Source organism: Somniosus microcephalus, chromosome 9 (genome assembly GCF_052327205.1).
Source record: "Somniosus microcephalus isolate GS21.2 chromosome 9, FLI_Smic_1.0, whole genome shotgun sequence".
Taxonomy (NCBI): domain Eukaryota; kingdom Metazoa; phylum Chordata; class Chondrichthyes; order Squaliformes; family Somniosidae; genus Somniosus; species Somniosus microcephalus.
The window spans coordinates 206,245,144-206,262,388 of record NC_140995.1 but is presented as its reverse complement, the minus strand read 5'-3'; the positions used below and the strand labels follow the sequence as shown (position 1 = coordinate 206,262,388).

General features: G+C 44.6%; 1 protein-coding gene across 1 annotated transcript in view; it reads left to right on the top strand.

The window, feature by feature from the left end:
- Positions 1-6,216, top strand: part of LOC147112975 (D-aspartate oxidase-like) — a 109,330-nt gene extending 103,114 nt beyond the window's left edge. Inside the window, exon 5 of the mRNA XM_085997807.1 lies at positions 5,170-6,216. Within this exon, the coding sequence (XP_085853933.1) occupies positions 5,170-5,743 (574 nt within the window). The 3' untranslated portion in view covers positions 5,744-6,216. The remainder of the gene's footprint in view (positions 1-5,169) is intronic.
- The last annotated feature ends 11,029 nt before the right edge of the window (positions 6,217-17,245 follow it).

The window sequence follows — 17,245 nt, the reverse complement described above, 5'->3', positions numbered from 1 at the left end:
ACAGCATCAGGGCTCTAACCATTGGAGTGATATTGCCTGTCCCAGTACCCTGACTATCCACACCATCCCAAAGGAGCCACACTTCCACTCACCCACCATTGCTCTTCCCACTCAAGAGAGAACTTCATCACTGTATAAGGGTAAAGAGTAGGGCCAAGGCACCATAAAGGGACATCAAAGGGAAGAGCAAGGGTAGGAATATAGAGGATCTAGGGATTATTTGGGAGAGAACAATAAATTGACATCATTTTTAATTGTCCTGTGAAATGCTCCAAGACTTCTCTTTGTACATAATGAGCACGATGGAAATGTAAGTTTTTAAAATTATTTGTATGGTGATTTTCTCCACCAGCCTGATTTGAATTACACTGCTGTTACCACAATCTAAATAAATGTCAGTTAAAACTGCCTTCTAACTCAGAGTCATGTTGCAGAACAATCTTTCAATTTGGTTCATGACCTTCAGGCTAAATATAAATATTTGAATGACAGGACTTCTCTGTGCACGTGTAAAAGCACAGGAACACAATCAGGGCTTGGTGGATACATGCACCACTTCATCTAGTGCTGGGCCATACACAGTAGGAAGGTCCCAATTCTGTGGTGAGTTCACTGATCTCAGCGGGGGCATTACTCGGGGCCCTACAATTGGACACATCAGCCAGGGTCACTGTTCCTGATCACTATTAAGTGACTCTGTGGAAATGTGTGCAATCGGGTGAGGACAGGATCAGACTAGGGCATGATCCATCGCAAGTTCAAATAGTTTCTCGAAACTGTCCAGTTCATATTCTCCATCTAAACTCATGCAATATTCTGGTAACCGAGTAATAAATTCTATTATGTACAATGCTTGTACAGAAATGTACAATTTTATATCAGTAAGAAAATAGCCTGACCTGAATTATTTTATATGAGTTCATGCTCAATGTCAGCCAATGCCAGCAGTAGCGATGGTAACTTCCTCACCAGGACTTCCCCAAGGCAATCTGGAGTGTCTGCAATACAGAAAGCAACTGACTCACAACAAAGGTATACAAATACTGTCAGATGAGTTGGCAAACCCTCTCAGTTGGCCATGAAATTGGTCATGTGGAGGGAGGGGAAGGGGCTGGGGGAGAATCAACATGGATATCCAGTACGTTCAGTGGGAGAGTAGAGGGGTCAGGGCGGGCAAAATATTCCATGGATTTTGGAATTCTGCAGCAGTCAGGTTCACAGCTGAGCGGTGGAAGAAGTTTCAAAACTCTTGGGGCTACATATTTCTCTTGGCAGGACGTGGGGGGTGGGGAGGGAGGGAGAAGTTAATTGCCTACTTTGGACAGGCAATGGGGTAGGAGCCGGATTTGAGGGGGGAGGTTAGAGCTGGGAAACCTAGTGCAGAGGGTTCGGCTTTTATTGGAGGGCGGTGAGCTGGGAAAGTGTCTCAACAGGGGCGATGGCCCAGAGAACAATCTCTGAGGATCAGGGAAGCAAGGGCCTGGGCAACTCACTTGTATTCATGCTGCCTGGGGCATAGAACTCCAAAGAGAGTTTAGCCATTGATTTTTGCATTACCACTGGCCAAAATGACACAGTGGTCATTCAACTCATGCCGGGGAGTTGGTGGGGGGGTGGGGTGTGGGGATGGTTGTGTTGCGGGCACTGTTTGGAAATAGCAGTGAGTGACAATAGCAATCAGCAATGAGTGAGGATGCGCGTTCAAAAGTAGCATCAAAACTGAATAACTGAACAATTGAATTTTTAAAAAATCATCCCAAAATACATTCATTTACTGTGCATATTGCTGTGAGATGCCTACATGCCCAGTGAAGCTTTCTTCATTTCGGAACAGGCCGGGATTTCACCAGATGTTTTGATGTTACTAATACCAAATAACATTGAAAGCCCCGATCCCAGCGCCACCTACAAGCATAACAGCTTTTGCAGGTCAATGTACTGGGAAAAAAAAGTCACAAAGACAGTTAACCAAGAGTTTTTTTAATGCATTGTGAAACAGAATGTTGCGACCCACTCGCGATTTTAATGTAGAATTAGCCAACCTCCCGCGATGTTGGGAACTGTAAGTTGGTGAATTTGGTCACTCTATTACCTGTCTCTGATGTCTTCCTTTCACTCTTTCCCTTTCCTCTTCTGCTGTTGTGTCTCTTTTCTCTTTTATTCTTAACTCTTTTTCCTTTTCCCTGTCTTTTTCTTCTTTACAGCAGAAGGTTGTAGGTTCAAACCCCACTCCAGTTACTTGAGCGCCTAATTTAGGAGGACACTTCAGTGTGGTACTGAGGGAGTGCTGCACTGTCCGAGGTGTTCCCTTTTAGATGAGATGTTAGACTGAGTTCCCGTCTTTCCTTTGAGTTGGACATAAAAGATCCCATGGCATTATTTGAAGAAATGGAGGAGAGTTCTCTTGGTGTCCTGGCCAACCGTTATCTCTCAATTATCACATTGCTGTTTGTGGGACCATGCTGTATACAAAATGGCTGCCGCGTTTCCTAATTTACAACAATGGCTCCATTCCAAAGTACTTGCATTGGAGGCAGTTCAGGGAAGATTCATGAGGTTGATTCCAGAGATGAAGGGGTTGACTTATGAAGAAAGGTTGAGCAGGTTGGGCCTATACTCATTGGAGTTTAGTAGATTGAGAGGGGATCTTATTGAAACATATAAGATTCTGAAGGGGCTTGACAGGGTAGATGCAGAGAGGATGTTTCCCCTTGTGGGGGAATCTAGAACTAGGGGGCATAATATCAGAATAAGGGGGCACCCTTTTAAATTGGAAATGAGGAGGAATTTCTACTCTCAGAGGGTCGTGAATCTTTGGAATTCTCTGCCCCAAAGAACTGTGGAGGCTGGGTCATTGAATATATTTAAGGTGGAGATAGACAGAGTTTTGAAAGGTAAGGGAGTCAAGGGTCATGTGGAGCGGTCAGGGAAGTGGAGTTGAGGCCAAGATCAGATCAACCATGATCTTATTGAATGGCAGAGCAGGCTCGAGGGGCCGAATGACCTACTCCTGTTCCTACGTCTTATGTTCTTATGTACTTCATTGGCTGTAAAGCACTTTGGAATGTCCTGAGGCTGTGAAAGGCGCTATATTAATGAAAGTAATTTCTTTCTGGCCTGAGCATTGATTTGAGTAACTTCAGACCTTAGTTATGACATTCATTTTCTTTAAACTGGGGTGCTCGTGATGTGGGCTGGGAATATCAGTGTCTGGGGGGGGGTGATGCTTGGAGCGGAGATCCTGGCAGGGTGGTCTGCGCGTTTGATGTTAACCTGCTTTTTTCTCTCTCCACGTCTAGTGGACACCAGAATATTTTACCACCATTTTCTGTTTTAACTTCATACCTGGTTTGCAGTTTCTCTGTGCTTTTAATGTCTCCCATCTTTTTGTTTCTTCCTTGGGTTGCCTTTCATTCTCTGAGCTTTTCACGTGTTCTTTATTTCTCTAATATCTTTAACATTTCTTTCCATTGTCTGTTGTGAAGATGGTCTTAGTCATCTATTCAATCTCCCGTTTTTTTGCTTAAACGCTTTACAGGTCACCTCACCAATTCTTACTCTGTGTTTATGGTTGTTTTTTTTTGACTTCCCTCTTCTGTGTTCTGGTTCAATTAAAATGTTTGTTCATTTTTCAGTTCGGAAGAAGGTCGGACTCTGGACATTAATTCTGTCTCTTCTCGCCACAGATTCTGATTGATTTGTTCTGTGTTTCCAGCTTTTTCTGTGTTTTTTTCTGATTTCAAACATTTACAATTTTTACTTATTTTTATTGTGTATGTGTATATTTATTTAGGGGTGCAAATTGCAAACACAATGTGACAGGTCTACTGGTGTTACGAAATTTTAGATTTTTTTTTGTTTGTCTTCACGGATAGGATTTGGGATTGAATTATGTTTAAAGTGTTGTGTTTTAAAATAAAATTACTTGCGCTATCTACATGAAGGGTTTATTTGTTAATGGGCCAGGCATTGAAGATGTGTATTAAAGACAGGCAAGCCAGCTTGTGGAATGTCATGGCTCACAGGCTTATATCAAACTGAGCCAATAAGAGCCAGTTGTCTCATCCCAGGCCCACTAAGCCAGGAGAAAAATCAGGAGATGGGGGGAGCAGTAGCCGCTTTTAGTGACAGGCCTACTGGTGAATCACTGAATAGGTAAGGAATCAGAGAGGCATTCTCCCACTTATGGGGAACACGGAGAGATAAGGACAAAGAGACACACAAGCAGGCAGTCAGGTAGGTAGGTGTTGGAGGAAGCCGAACCTAGCAACTGGAATCTCACTCGTCTCAAGCCCGAAGCTGGCCAGAATCAGAAGACTAAACAGGAAAGGTTAAGCAAGCCGACAAATAGGGATAGTGTGGTGTCTCTGTGTTACTTTTCTTGTCCTCGGGGAGGATTCTGTAGTTCGTTGAATCAGTGTGAGACTTGAGTACAACTGTTAACCCATACATTCACTTGCTGACTGTAAAATAAAGCTTCTTAATTTAATGATTCGTATCTGGCCTTGTCTCACTAAACCGTTTCAGTTTGCCTTTGGAAAGATTGGAGAAGCATACATGAAGGCATGTGTGAAAAACCTGATCTCCAGTTCAGATCACAAGGGGGTTCTACTGTTACACCCCCAGGGTACGCTATTGTATAATTAGATAGTCAGCAGTACAGGCACAGCCTTGACAGTAAGACCCGGGATCGCTTACAGGGGTGACCACTGGACCCGAGGGAGTATCTGAGGCAGACTTGAAATTTGTAGCACTTGAATGCCTGGATTTGACTCTTTTAAGATCTGATGCATTTGCCTCGTTAGAGATGACTGTGCTTGCCAACCATTATTTTTATTTCCTGCTATTAGTTTCACACAGTCATGATTGCTCACAATAGCTGACAGTAGAGCAACAAAGATGGGGGGTGGGGGGATATCAGATGCTGCAGGGGTCTGCTGGGGGAGGAAGAAAGTGTCTGATGGGAAGGGCCTTTCAAGTCAAGTGGGAAAGGCCAGGAATCTCTGTCAGTCAAGTGGCGAGTAATGTGATCCCCGGCAGGACTTGTGGAGTTGGAAGGGGAACCTGATGCTTTCTTATTTTTCCAATAAATCTATTGACAGTAATACCAACGTTACCATTTTCTTTGTAAACATAGTGCATTGACAAAGATTGAATTATTAATTGCAGGTTAAAGAATGCTGGAGGCCAATTGCAGGCTGGGAAGATTACCGATTTCTGGGAGCTTAATGCAAAGTATGACATTATTGTGAACTGTTCAGGTATTGGAGCCAGGGCACTTACTGGGGATATGAAAATACATCCGATAAGGGGCCAAATCCATAAAGTTCATGCTCCTTGGCTGAAACACTTTGTCCGTGTAGGCGATGGCACCTCTTATATCTACCCAGGACTCTCCAGTGTTACTTTGGGCGGAACAAGGCAAAAAGATGATTGGCGGATGTCAATCGACCCATCCGATAGCAAGGCGATTTTCGAGACGTGCTGTGCTTACGAACCCAGTCTCAAGTTCTCCCGTAAGCTATTTGAAGGTGTCGGTCTGAGGCCAGCGAGAGCGGTTTTGAGGGTGGAAAGGGAGAAGCTGGAACACGACGGGCGTCAGATGCACTTGGTGCACAATTATGGCCACGCTGGGACTGGGGTTTCCTTCCACTGGGGAACTGCGAAGGAAGCTGCACAACTGGTGAAGGAGTGCACAACAGAAATAAGACGTCGAGACATCGACACCAAATCCAAACTGTGAGGAGAAAAATGTGAAACCAGCAGCATCTGGACTGGACAACGTGTGTGCAGAGCTAATTCTGTGAACAATTGTAGTGGCTTTTATGGGTAATTCAGTTAATGAATAGTGAATATAACAATCACAGAATATACAAATTGGAAATCAAATTAATTTGGAAAAGTATTCTGCGGATGGCATTTTGTAAATTTCTACAGTAATTAGGCGCTGTGGCTAATTTGGGTAATAAGGTGTAAATGTACAAATCAACTGCACACATTTGCATCCTTCATTTACTCAGTGATGAATCTTTCTTACTCTGTGATCAGAAGTTACACGTTTCTAATTCGTATCTTCTGCCTTAACACATCATTGTTTTAATCGCTTTGTACGGGGTGAGGAGCTGGAAATTGAATGAAGGTGTTAAACATTTTCAATAAAATACTCAATTATTAACCAGTAAGGTGAAAATTATAAATAAATAACAAATACCATCATCTCTGGCTGCAATCCTAATCTCTTTCAGTGTTATCCTTAGGTAAAGGCCCTGGGGTATTTTGTACCAGTATGAACCACGGGGCTGGTAATACAATGTTGATGCGCATTTCTTTTTATTCGTTTATGGGATGTGGGCATCGCTGGCAAGGCCAGCATTTATTGCCCATCCCTAATTGCCCCTGAGAAGGTGGTGGTGAGCCGCCTTCTTGAACCCAGCCATACATCAAAACCCACGATTACAACAGTGTTTCTCCACAATTATATTAATCTGCCTTGTACCAAAAGAATGTCAGGATACCTTCCAATATCGGTCATTTCAACTTTGGTTAACCTTGCAGGGTACATTTCTGGTGTGTTCAATGTGATTGTCCCCAGGGGGGATGTCTTCTACTTCCTAATCATGTGCTCCCTTCTAAGTGTTTTGAGAGTGGAAGGAGGAATGAGGTGGGTGGCTGCTAGGTGTCAGTGTCTGCCTCTATTGATGGAAATGTTCCACTGCCTCCTTATGCTGAGCCAGTAGACATCTCTGCCTCATTGATGTGGTGGCTGCCTGGGCATATATGCTGTAATATATCTGTAGTTATTTGAGCAGAGGAGCTGGGTGATAACTGTATACCTCTGGTGTCCCCCAAGGATCTATCCTTGGCCCCCTCCTATGTCTCATCTACATGCTGCCCCTTGGCGACATCATCCGAAAACAAAGCATCAGTTCCCACATGTATGCAGATGACACCCAGCTCTACCTCACTACCTCTTCTCTTGACCCCTCCACTGTCTCTAAATTGTCAGACTGCTTGTCCGACATCCAGTACTGGATGAACAGAAATTTTCTCCAATTAAATATTGTCTTCAGTCCCCGCCACAAACTTAATTCCCTAGCCACCAACTCCATCCCTCTCCCTAGTATTTGTCTGAGGCTGAACCAGACTATTTGCAACCTAGGTGTCATATTTGACCCTGAAATGAGCTTCCAACCACATATCCGTGGCATAACTAAGACCGCTTATTTCCACCTCCATAACATTGCCTGTTTCCGCCCCTGTCTCAGCTCACCTGCTGCTGAAACCCTCATCCATGCCTTTGTTACCTATAGACTTGACTACCCACATTCTAACCTACGTAAACTTGATGTCATCCAAAACCTGACTGCCCGTGTCCTAACTCGCACCAAGTTCCGTTCACCCAGCACCCCTGTGCTCGCTGACCTACATTGGCTCCTGGTTAAGCAATGCTTTGATTTTAAAATTCTCATCCTTGTTTTGAAATCCCTCCATGGCCTCGCCCCTCCCTATCTCTCTAATATCCTCCTGCCCCACAACCCCCTGAGATATCTGCGCTCCTCAAATTCTGCCCTCTTTAGCATCCCTGATTATAATCGCTCAACCATCGGTGGCCGTGCCTTCAGCTGCCTAGGCCCTAAGCTCTGGAATTCCCTCCCTAAACCTCTCTGCCTCTCTACCTCTTCTTCCTCCTTTAAGACGCTCCTTAAAACCTACCTCTTTGGCCAAGCTTTTGGCCATCTGCCCTCATTTCTCCTTATGTGGCTTGGTGCCAAATTTTTGTCTTCTAAAACTCCTGTGAAGCACCTTGGGACGTTTTACTACGTTAAAGGCGCTATACAAATACAAGTTGTTATATACTTAAGGAGGGAAAATTTGCAGCGCTACGGAGAAAGAGCAGGTGAGTGGGACTAATTACATAGCTCTTTCAAACAGCTGGTACAGGCATGATGGGCCGAATGGCTTCCTTCTGTGCTGTATGATTCTTAAAGGATGTGACTACACCCTTAGAGCCAGCAGTGTGAATCATGCTAGCTGCTACCATTCCTTGACTGCTGGGCAATCCCTCAGCACAATCAGAGATTTGTGTGGGAGCTGACTGCTGGGTGGCTATGGGGGTATTGAATCCCGGCACTATCTATTTCTCCAACACAATGATTCCAGAGAAGGCAAACTGTTAGAGATTGGAGCCCAACATCTCGAGAGCCCCAGTCACAATATTCATTAAGGAAACTAAGATTGGGTTTCAGACCTCATGAAGCAGGCTCCACTGTAGGAGTACTGGAGTGGCCATGTTCTCCATGGTGATCTGCAGCTTGGTCAGGTAATCATAAATACTGTGGCAACAAGAGCAGGTCAGAGGCTGGGTATTCTGCGGCGAGTGTCTCTCCTCCTGTCTCCCCAAAGCCATTCCACCATCTACAAGGCACAAGTAAGGAGTGTGATGGAATACTCTCCACTTGCCTGGATGAGTGCAGCTCCAACAACACTCAAGAAGCTCGACACCATCCAGGACAAAGCAGCCCATTTGATTAGCACTCCATCCACCACCTTTAACATTCATGTACTGTGGCTGCAGTGTGTACCATCTACAAGATGCACTGCAGCAACTCGCCAAGGCTTCTTCGGCAGAACATCCCAAACCCGCGACCTCTTCCACCTAGAAGGACAAGGGCAGCAGGCGCATGGGAACACCATCACCTCCAAGTTCCCCTCCATGTCACAAACCATCCTGACTTAGACGTATATCGCTGATCCTTCATCGTCGCTGGGTCAAAATCCTGGAACTCCCTCCCTAACAGCACTGTGGGAGTACCTTCACCACATGGACTGCAGTGGTTCAAGAAGGCGGCTCACCACCACCTTCTCAAGGGCAATTAGGGATGGGCAATAAATGCTGGCCTTGTCAGCAATGCCCACATCCCAAGAACGAATAAAGAAAAATGCAAAACTGCGCAGAGGTGGGTTGTGGTCTCCTCCTCATACAGGCTGCTTCTGCGCTCTCTGAAAAAACTGCATGAACTGCTGATGCTGAACTACTGACAGACCCTGTAGAGATCTGAATCCCCGCGCTCTGCAGCTGCTGGAACGTTTGAACTAATCCTCCGGGCAGCAGTTTGAAGTTTCTCCAATTCTACCAGCAGTCACTCCATCTCACTCATACTGTGCTTCACCGAGTGCTCCATGAGTGATTGAGTGAAGAGATAAAGAATGAAAAACAAAGTTTGAAAACTGGCCATCAGCTTGGAGGGGCGGGGCGAGGAGGTGGGCCTCCAATTCCACTCTGTACTCACATGTGCAGTTGCTGCCAGTTATGTGTGGCTTTTCCAGCAAGCAGATGTTGAACAGAGGAATCTGAGAGAAGATATGCACCACCCAAGTGCTCAGGCCAGCAACCACCTTCTGTGAGTTTATGAACATACAGCAGATATCTTTTACTGTCAGTGTGCTCAGTGTTTGTTGCTTGGCACATGTAATGGGCCACAGAGCAAATTCATTGCATGGCAACGATACGTAATAAGTTACTGGCTGTTGTTGTTTTCATAAGTTCACACTCTTCCCTAGCGGGAAGTATTGGAAGGATTTGCAGACTGATTAACAGTCTGACAGGCCGCGATGTAGCACTCCATCCATGGCCATAACCATCTTTATTCCAAGCTGATCGGGAGGGTTTTATGGGCTACCACATCCCATACAATGAGACGGGCCACCCACACCCACCGGACGCAAGTATCCCAATGGATGTCAACCCATGATTCAGAGCCGGGACTGTCTGGAGGGGGGTTTCGAACCAGGCCCTTGCTGACACAAAGGCAGGTGTGTTAGCACTAATCCAAAGGCTCGCACATAGTGCCCTGGTAAAACATGGATATGCTTGTACATTTGGAAAGTGTGTGAACAGCTGCCAGACTGCTGTGTATTCTCCCTTTGTGATGCTGTCCCAAACATATACTGAAGTGCTGTTAATGTGCGTTGTTAGGCAACATTGTAAAATTAAGGTAAATCCCTTGGTAACCTTCCCGGGAACAGCACATTTCTTCCTTGCCTGTCCCCGGGTTTGGTGAGACAGCATTCACTCTTTCAGCCACATCCATCCAGATTGCTGTGGCCTTCATTGAAGGGTGGGATTCAGTTCCAAAATAGATCACCTTTCTTCACACAACCTCCTGCAGGAGCACCTCCAAAACTGATTCAGTAAATGGAGTGTTTCAGCCATTTTCCACCCTTTTCAGGAACAGGACAGTTGTGGCGCTAGATAACCCGCCCCTTGGCCCTGGGGCAAGGCGCCCTTTAAGCTGCGTGGCCGTGCAGTGCTCCAGGGCTCCCGCGCAGCCAGTGAGCCGGCTTTTAAATTGAAAAATCTGCGTATGCGCGGAATTTTAAATGGGCCGCGCAGCCCAAAAGATAGTCACAGGGAATATTGCCCTGGGGCGCCCCCAGAATGCCATGTGTTGTGCGAGATCAGCTCTCTGCACTACGGCTGCGTGCAATATCCAAAGAGCAACAGTCTGGCTGCCACTGTGACAGGGCCAGATTATCTGCTGCCAACCCCCCAAATCCCACCCTTTATTCAAACCAGAGGGAAAACAGGGTGACATTGATTCAAGCTTTTTATTTCGACCGTTTCTAAAAGCAGAATTTTCTTACAATCAACTTGCTTGTTTTAATTAACATCTCACCGGATTTAGTCCGTGTTGGTGAAATACTGCAGCTAGACTTTGCAGACAAACAAGTGAGCCTTTATGGACTTTGTTATGTAAAAAACACAATGGCGCAGTATCAATTTTCCCCCAGCTGATGTCACACTCGTGCTTTGTCAATGGCACACTGCACAGTACATCCAAAGCCAGATACTTTGACAGGAGGTTCGCCAAAAAGAAGATTTGGGAACAAACATTCACGTGTACGTTTCCAGTAGTCCTTCTGCTAATCCAACCAAATGACCAGGGGGCTGAAATGCCTCCCTGCCCTTATCTTTGGCACTCTGATTAATGTGTTTCCATCAAATCCCTGTGTGCGCCATTTTTACAAAAATAAACAGATTTTGTTAAAATACTGCACACAGGAATTTGCCATGAACGTGTTAACCACTAGGCTAAATACTGAGCACAGTGTGGTCTGCACAGAGCAGGATTAAAAGGGAGTGTACTTAAACAGAGTGTTTTATGTGGGAGTTTGGAAAGAGTGGGAAGGAGTGTCCTGGCGAACCGAATAACTAGGGCAGTGGACAGGGCTTTAAACTAATGAAGGGGAGGGGGGCGGGTGGTGCGGGTGGGAGGATTCAGGAAACAGTCAATTTAAAAGCAGCGAGAGAAATGTCAAGGCTCTAGAGCAGTGTCGAGTTTTGGGTAAAAATAAGTAGAGTGGGTCAGGAAGGGACAGAGAGAGTAACAAAGGCAATAAGGCATCAGTGACTAAGGTGATGTCAGGGAAAAATAGAAATAAGTCAAAGCTAAAGGCATTATATCTGAATGCGCGAAGCATTCGCAACAAAATAGATGGATTAGTAGTGTCATGAATCTTACCATTCATGTAGAAATGACTCATAGATAACACTGGGCGGCCAGCTGGTGGCGCCATCCAAGGAAAGTATAAATACTCGGGCGTGGGCCCAGCTTGCTCAGGACGTTTTTGTAACCAGGAACTAGTGATGTAACTAGAGCTCATGGTTGTGAAACAGCTGATTAAAGCCTTGTTTTATACTCAATCCAAGTGCTCAGTAGTTTTCTTACGTCAAATAGCGCAGATAGAAATTAATAGGTTTGATTTAATAGCCATTATGGAGACGTGGTCACAATGTGGCCAAAGTTGGGAACTAAATAGTCCAGGATACTTAACTTTTAGAAGAGATAGACAAAATGGAAAAGGAGGAGGGGTAGTCCTGATAATAAAGGATAGAATAAAGACAGTAGAGAGAAAGGATCTTAGCTCTGAAAATCAAGAAGTAGAATCAGTTTGGATGGAGCTAAGAAACAGCAAGGGTCAGAAAACATTGGTGGGAGTTGTTTATACGTCCCCAAACAGTAGTTGTAATGTAGGGCAGAGTATATATCAGGAAATTAGAGATGCATGTAACAAGGGTAATACAGTAATCATAGGGGACTTTAATCTACATAGATTGGGCAAACCAAATTTGCAGTAATAGTGTAAAGGACAAATTCATGGAAAGTATGCAAGATAGTTTTCTAGATCAGTATGTTGAGGAACCAACTAGGGAACAGGCAATTTTAGATCTAGTATTGTGCAACGAGAATGGGTTAATTAATAACCTTGTAGTAAAGGGGTCTTTAGGGAAGAGTGAGCATAATATGATAGAATTTTATATTGAGTTTGAAAGTGATTTAGTTAAATCCAAAACTAGGGTCTTAAATCTAAACAAAACAAACTTTGTAGGTATGAGGGATGAGTTGGCTAAGGTAGATTGGGAAACTACATTAAAAGGTATGACAGTAGACAAGCAATGGCTAGCATTTAAAGAAATAATACATAATTTACAACATATATACATTCCTTAAAGGCAGAAAAACCCCACAGGTAAAGTGGTCCAACCAAGGCTAACAAGAGAAGTTAAAGATAGTATTAGATCAAAGGAAGAGGCTTATAATGTTGCCAAAAAGAGTAGTAAGTGCGAGGATTGGGAGGATTTTAGAATTCAGCAAAGGAGGACCAAGAAATTGATAAAGAAAGGGAAAATAGAATATCAGAGTAAACTAGTGAGAGACATAAAAACAGACTGTAAAAGCTTCTATAGGTATGTAAAAAGGAAAAGATTAGCGAAAGTAAATGTGGGTCCCTTACAGGCTGAGACAGGAGAAATTATAATGGGGAATAAGGAAATGGCAGAGAAATTAAACAAATACACGGAAGAAGATGCAAAAAACTTCCCGGAAATAGTGGAGAACCAAGGGTCTAGCGAGAATGAGGAACTGAAAAAAATTAGTATTAGTAAAAAAATTGTACTAGTGAAATTAAAGGAACTGAAAGCCAATAAATCCCCTGGACTTGATGGCCTACATCCTAGGGTTTGGAAAGAGGTGGCTATAGAGATAGTGGATGCATTAGTTGTCATTTACCAAAATTTCATAGATTTTAGAAAGTTTCCCACTGATTGGAAGGTAGCAAATGTAACCCCACTATTTAAGAAAGGAGGGAGAGAGAAAACGGGGAACTACAGATCAGTTAGCCTGACATCAGTAGTAGGGAAAATGCTAGAATCTATTATTAACGTGGTAACAGCGCACTTAGAAAATAATAATAGGATTGGGCAGAGTCAACACGGATTTATAAAAGGGAAATCGCGTTTGACGAATCTGTTAGAGTTTTTTGAGATTGTAATTGGCAGAATGGATAAGGGGGAACCAGTGGATGTGGTGTATTTGGATTTTCAGAAGGCATTTGATACGGTGCCACACAAGAGGTTATTAAACAAAATTAGGGCTCATGGGATTGGGGGTAATATACTAGCATGGATTGAGGATTGGTTAACGGACAGAAAACAGAGTAGGAATAAACGGGTCATTTTCGGGTTAGCAGTCTGTAACTAGTGGGGTACCGCAAGGATCAGTGCTTGGGCCTCAGCTATTCACAATCTATATCAATGATTTGGATGAGGGGACCAAACGTAATATATCCAAGTTTGCTGATGAAAGAAAGCTGGGTGGGAATGTAAGTTGTGAGGAGGATGCAAAGAGGCTTCAAGGGGATATAGACAAGCTAAGTGAGTGGGCAAGAACATGGCAAATGGAATATAATGTGGAGAAATGTGAAGTTCTCTACTTTGATAGGAAAAATAGAAAAGCAGTGTGTTATAAATCTCATCATCATGAAGAAATGACTCATGAAATAACACTGGACGGCCAGCTGGTGGCGCCGTCCAAGAAGTATAAATACTTGGGCGTGGGCCCAGCTTGCCCAGGGACATTTTGTAAGACAGGAAGTAGTGAAGGTCAACTAGACCTCCATGTTTTGAAACAAGTTGATTAAAGCCTTGCTTTATACTCGAACCAAGTGCGTAGTGAGTTTTATTACATCAATTTAATCAACTTGAAATCAACTCCACGCTCTGAGTGATTTCGGGAACAGCTAGCTACGACTTCAACTGCAGAAGGGAACTCCGGCGTAGAAGTCAATCCATCATGGACAAACTACTCAGACCCGCCCGTCTTGACCTGGACCCGAATTCACCTACAACTGCTAAGGTATGGAAACACTGGTATCGTACCTTCAGCAACTTCCTCAGGGTGTGTGGTGAGAATGTTCCTGATAAATTAGAGATACTTGCCAATGATGTATCTCCTCATGTGTTTGACTATATCGAAGACTGTGTAGACTATGACTCCGCTATCCTAATATTACAGCGACTATATGTTAAGGCCCCAAACGAAATTTTTGCTCGGCATCTACTGGCCACAACTCGACAACAACCCGGGGAATCACTTGATGAATTCCTTCAGAAACTTCGCAGGCTCAGCAAGGATTGTAATCTTAAAGCTGTCACAGCTGAGCAGTACCAGGAGGAGTTAATTCGTGATTCCTTTATTAATGGGATTGCGTCTCCCTTCATACGCCAGCGTCTGTTGGAGAATAAAACCCTCGAGTTACAGGCTGCCTATGACCAGGCATGTTCCCTGGACTTAGCAAAGAGAAATGCAGATACCTATCTTTTACCTTGTGCACGGGCTGCTGCTATCAATTTTAATGACTCCTTCGATAGGTCTCGGGCGGAAGCCCTCATTGATGATGACTCTAACCTAGCAGATGACAACCCTACCCTAGAAGCCTTCACTGATGATGACCCTGCCCTAGCGGCATCTTGGCAATCTGGAAGGAAGTGTTTCTTCTGTGGAGGTGCGTTCCATTATAGGAAATGTTGTCCTGCTCGTAACGCAACCTGCAATCATTGCAGCAAGAAAGGTCACTTTTCTAAGGTATGCCAGTCAAGAGCCTCTGTTAGTAAGAAAGGCCACTTTTCTAAGGTATACCGGTCGAGAGCTCCTGTTAGTTTTGCAGCTACTATCTATAAAACTGCTCCTCCCCCAAGAGCCACTACTAAGGTTACAGCTGCTATCTATGAAACTGCTCCTCCCCCAAGAACCACTACTAAGGTTACAGCTGTCAAGGGTAAAACTGCTCCTCCTCCCATCACAGCTGTTTTTCCCCAAAGTCTGTCCCATGCAGCCACGAAGGTTTCAGTAAATGGACACATTTTGAGCGCACTAATCGACTCATGCAGCTCTGACAGCTTCATTAGTGAGCAGGCTGTCAGTAAGTTAAAACTGCGTATTTACCCCTCAGACAGGGAAATTGCAATGGCTCTGACAACACTGACCACCAACTCTTCCGGCTTTTGTCTTGTCGACCTTATTCTCAATGGCTGCACTTATTTCTCCACCCGGCTCAGGGTGCTCAAAAACCTATGCAGTGATGTGCTCCTGGGACAGGATTTCCAGAAACAACACAAAAAACTCACTTTCGAGTTTGGAGGGTCAAAGCCGGAGCTTACTATTTCCATAGTACCGTTTTGTGCGCTTTCGGCAGCTTCGCTTGACGAGCCCTCCTTGTTTGCCAATCTTTCCCCCCGATGTAAGCCCATAGTCACTAAATCACGACGTTTCAGCCAAGATGATCGATCCTTTATCGAGACAGAAATCTCTCGCCTTCTAGCTGATGGTATCATTGAGCCATGTTCATCTTCCTGGCGGGCTCAAGTCGTCGTTGTTAAAAATCCTCTGAAGCAACACAAGAAACGTCTTTGCATCGATTACTCGCAAACTATTAACCAGTATACCGACCTGGATGCCTACCCACTACCACGCATTGATGACATGGTCAATAAGCTTGCCAACTACAAGGTATTTTCAACTTTTGATTTAAAGAGCGCATACCATCAAGTACTGTTAAAGGACTCTGACAAAAAGTATACGGCCTTTGATGGCTTTATCAGTTTTGTCGCCTTCCATTTGGGGTCACCAATGGTGTGGCTGTCTTTCAACGGGCAATGGATAGCCTAGTCGAACAGGAGAACTTAACGGACACTTTTCCATATCTAGATAATATCACCATTGCTGGTCATGACCAGAAGGAGCATGATGCCAATCTCCAGAAATTTTTTGACGTTCTCCGTCGTCGCAACTTAACCTTAAATGTGTCCAAATCTGTGAAATCATTACCATCAGTCAACATCCTTGGCTACTGGGTGGGCAATGGTGTCATCAAACCGGACCCGGAGCGACTTCGTCCGCTTCCGGAGCTCTCTCCTCCTACGAATCTCGGCTCTCTTCGTCGGGCACTCGGCATGCTCGCCTATTATGCGAAGTGGATACCCCACTTCTCCGACAAGATCCAGCCCCTGCTTCACGCAAAGTCATTTCCATTGGAGGCAACGGCTATTTCAGCTTTCAACCTCCTCAAGCGACAACTGGAAAAAGCCACGCTTCATTCCATTGATGAAAATCTTCCTTTCGTGGTCGAGTGCGATGCATCAGATGTGGCGATCTCTGCTACCTTGAATCAAGGTGGTCAACCCGTTGCATTTCTGTCCAGAACTTTGCAGGGTAGCGAGCTCCATTATCCTCCTGGCCATCATCGAAGCTGTACATAAATGGTGTCATTTTCTCGCTTGTCGCCATTTCACACTTATAACCGATCAGCGCTCTGTAGCCTTTATGCTGGATAACCGGAAACGCACTAAGATCAAGAATAACAAAATACAACTCTGGGAGGATGGAATTGGCCGCCTTTGGATACACCATACATTATTGACCCGGCAAAGAGAATGTGGCCCTGGATACCCTCACGCGGGCATTCTGCTCTTCTTGTCAACTTCGACTCTTGCGGATCTTCATACTGAATTATGCCATCCTGGCGTTACCCGTATGTTGCACTGTGCGATCTAAAAATCTCCCATTTTTTACAGAAGATGTGAAAAGAACATGCTCCTCCTGTAGAATTTGTGCGGAATTAAAACCGCAATTCTTCCGTCCATCGGATGGCTCGCTCATACACGCTATGCAGCCTATGCAGCGACTCAGCATTGACTTTAAAGGGCCATTGCCTTCCTCAACACGAAACACCTACTTACTTACTATGGTGGACGAATATTCACGCTTTCCCTTTGCTTTCCCCTGCCCCAATATACTTACTTCCACAGTGATCAAATGCCTTGATCAAGTCTTTTCCCTTTGCGGTACGAACAATTTCATCCACTCTGATTGGGGTCCCTCCTTCATGTCAAGTGAACTCAAGAGTT